Source organism: Octopus bimaculoides, chromosome 19, assembly GCF_001194135.2.
Source record: "Octopus bimaculoides isolate UCB-OBI-ISO-001 chromosome 19, ASM119413v2, whole genome shotgun sequence".
Classification (NCBI taxonomy): Eukaryota; Metazoa; Mollusca; class Cephalopoda; order Octopoda; family Octopodidae; genus Octopus; species Octopus bimaculoides.
Genome location: NC_068999.1, coordinates 22,934,461 through 22,937,710, shown reverse-complemented (window position 1 = coordinate 22,937,710; position 3,250 = coordinate 22,934,461). Strand labels below are relative to the sequence as shown.

At 37.6% G+C, this 3,250-nt stretch overlaps 2 protein-coding genes across 2 annotated transcripts in view; both read right to left on the bottom strand.

Annotated features, from left to right (window-relative positions):
• LOC106871644 (calcium and integrin-binding protein 1) overlaps nucleotides 1–3,250 on the bottom strand; it is a 443,076-nt gene that overhangs the window by 209,739 nt on the left and 230,087 nt on the right. The gene's annotated exons all lie outside the window — the stretch shown is intronic.
• The window catches only part of LOC106871640 (organic cation transporter protein), a 47,895-nt gene that overhangs the window by 1,415 nt on the left and 43,230 nt on the right, over nucleotides 1–3,250 (bottom strand). Inside the window, exon 8 of the mRNA XM_014918213.2 lies at nucleotides 1,936–2,117. Coding sequence (XP_014773699.1) covers nucleotides 1,936–2,117 — 182 coding nt within the window. The remainder of the gene's footprint in view (nucleotides 1–1,935; nucleotides 2,118–3,250) is intronic.

Genomic DNA, 3,250 nt, shown 5'->3' with positions numbered 1-3,250 from the left:
GAATTGTATGAGTTGGGTGAAGGAACCTCTACAAGCTACTCGACCTATGATATGACATTGACACAAACAACTACTAAACACTCGTGATTACGAATTTTTCCATTCGAATATTGAAGAAATCTTTATTCATAAAAATATTCAATTTAACCCTCATCTCAAAACTGGTAAAATTATTATTATAACGCGATCCTCTTTTTATGCACCGCTCTCTCTCTCTCTCTCTCTCTCTCTCTCTCTCTCTCTCTCTCTCTCACACACACACACACACACACACACACACACACACACACATGCATTCACAAGCAAAAGCAATCACACATAGTTGATATATACTGGTAACGCAGAATTATATGCATTCATTTGTTTACATACTTTTTCATGCATAATTAAAGATTCTACGATAATGGAGCTTAGGTACATCCGAAAAATCGCTGCTGCTGGTGCAACTACAACTACGTATGTGGTTTCTGCACCAAGAACATGGGGCTAGTACAGCATAAAACTGCCGCTTGAATTGCAACTGCTTAATTCATTGGACAACAGCCATGCTGGAACACCCCCTTGACGGGTTTAGTGGAACAAATCGACCCCAGTGCTAATCATTTTAAAGTCTGGTACTTATCGTATCAGATTCTTTCGCCGAAGCGCTAAGTTACCGGGATGTAAACAAGCCAACACCGGTTATCAAGTGTCTGAGAGAAACAAATAAAACACACACACACGATAGGTTTCCACACAGTTTCTGTCTACTTAATTCAGTCACATGTCATTAGTCGGTTCAGGGCCATTGTAGAAGACACTTGCCCAAGATGCCGTACAGTGCATCTGAACTCGAAACTACGTAGTTGCAAAGCGAGATATACGTCCTCCCAATTCCTGTTGTTGCTGTTTGTAAAATCATTTGACGAATAATAAGTATGTCACTTAAAAGTTTGAACCATCACAATCAATGGTTATCTGCTGCTACGTATAGATAATATCAGTAGCAAAGAAACGGAGTGAGCCTACCTATACGCATTTTTACAAAGGTGCATATATATATATATATATAAGCATATATACCGGGTGCAGTATATACATTTACTCCATATTGAAACTCATTATTCAAGCAAATTGAAGCACTCTTGTTCGCAAAAATAGTTGCAAGTGTTGTATAACGCTGCCTAACATTCTTTAGTTTTCTTATTGGAATATAAAGGCTTAGAGAAAACGTGAACAAATTGTAGCATTGAAAATGGCCGGAATAAAGAATTACGAGGTAAAAATGACTTGCATTAGGCAAAGAGTGACCATTTTGAAATGTAAATATATGGAAAACATTGTCAATATATATATAACAATCAATCTGTAAACTTTCATCAGTTAAAACTTAAAATTTTTATTTTATGACAAAAAGAATAATATATAAATATATATGCCGCACTCAGTAGATAAAATGGTTTTAAAATACAAATAGAAATGAAGATATATAAGAACAAGAGGAGACTAGTGGGATGGATAGTCGCTGAAGAGGTCACAGGATGTGTGACGAAAGGTTTAAGATGAAGGAATTAAAATAATGATAATAATAAAGCTGAAGTGAAGACCAAGTATATAGTGCGTACGGTTAATTGGCAAAAATATGACCATCCCCAAATATAACAATATCTGTTTCAACACACGATTTCATATCAAGAATCTTGTAAAACAAATTCGTTAAGATATATGAGTATGTATGAAAAATAATTAAAATGAACAGGTTATTTGCGAAAAATGAAAATAAATAAGTAAACAATAAAAAGAAGCGTTGAGAATACATCAATACATTTTTTCTTTTTCAGTTGAATGAAAACTCTCCAAATGTCAAATAAGATCAATGACCAAATATGGTCAAAAGCTGTTCCATTTCAGAGGAAATGAGAACATTCCAGTAATTTGATTAAAAGTCAGACTTACTGCTTCTGCAACATATGGTGCCACCATACCACCGATTCTTGCGAAACAGGAACTCGTCCCGACAGCGCCATTTCGAATGACAGTTGGAAAAAGTTCACCGGAAATGACGTAGATCACAGCAAAAGAGGCTGCCAAATTGAATTTACCGAAGGTTGTCAAAGCGATGGTAAATCCAATGTATTCTGAAAGTCAAAAGGAAAATATATTCAGTCATGTAACAAAGATCTCTTGTATACTTCTTAACTCATCCGAAGAATTGTTCCCTGATTCGTATTTTATCAGACCAAATTACGCCCTTTGTATATTTATTACTAAATTAATGGTAACTCGGTCCCTTACGAATCAATCTTGGCGCACAAATAGAAAAATTATATAGATGAGTCTTAGTATCTAGAAAAGAAACAAAATCAAGCGCAGGAAAAGAATATATGGTTAAGACGAATGACTAATATAGAAACGAAGTAAAACATAGCTACACTTATGATAAATTTGAATAAAACCTATGCGATATTACATTTTTAAAATGGAGTTTCGTCTGTTTAGACTGAGTTATTCAGTTTTTTGATAAACTGAAATACTTATTGATTTAATTAGCATGTTTTGGAGGCGCGTGATTGCCCTTCTGATCGTATGATCATGATTTTGGTTCATAAACCGGGCGATGGGTTGTGTTCTTGAGCAAATCACTTCATTCCACGCTGCTCCAGTTCACTCAACTACCAAAAACAAATAGTCCTGCAGCGAACCGCCATCTAGGGAGAATTGTTTGTTTGAGATAAACGCTACAGGCACGGAAGTGCCGTCGGCCGAGCATGTCCGAGATGCGCACAGGATGACGAAACCGTCCTTCAAGCATTCGTGCAATGTTCGAGCATTGCTGACCTGTGGGTTTATGTCAAACACCTGCTGACACGTGTGCGACGGAATCCGCTATCAACTGAATCCATCGTGAAGACTGACCCGCCGCTTTCTTTTAACCGGGAAGGGCAGGCAGTTTTTATATGTCTGCTGGCCACGGCAAAAGAGGTTGTAAGGTGGACGAGATTGAAGGGGCCGAAGACAAACACTTTACTTTTTGGCCAATGCCTCATCAACTTCTTCAAGTTTCACTCGAAGAGCAAAATAAGGGTGAAAAGAGAAGTGTTGTCCTCCAGCCATTTTGTTAAAAGGTCAATGAAAGTGGCGAGAATGATGCGGGTGAACAGGCCTGTCCTGAGTATATACCTATAAATTGGAGATGAGGAACTGAGAAAAGGCACCTGCCCCAGAAGTCAGGACACCCGCGGTCTTATGGGGTTTTCCCATGAGAAGACCT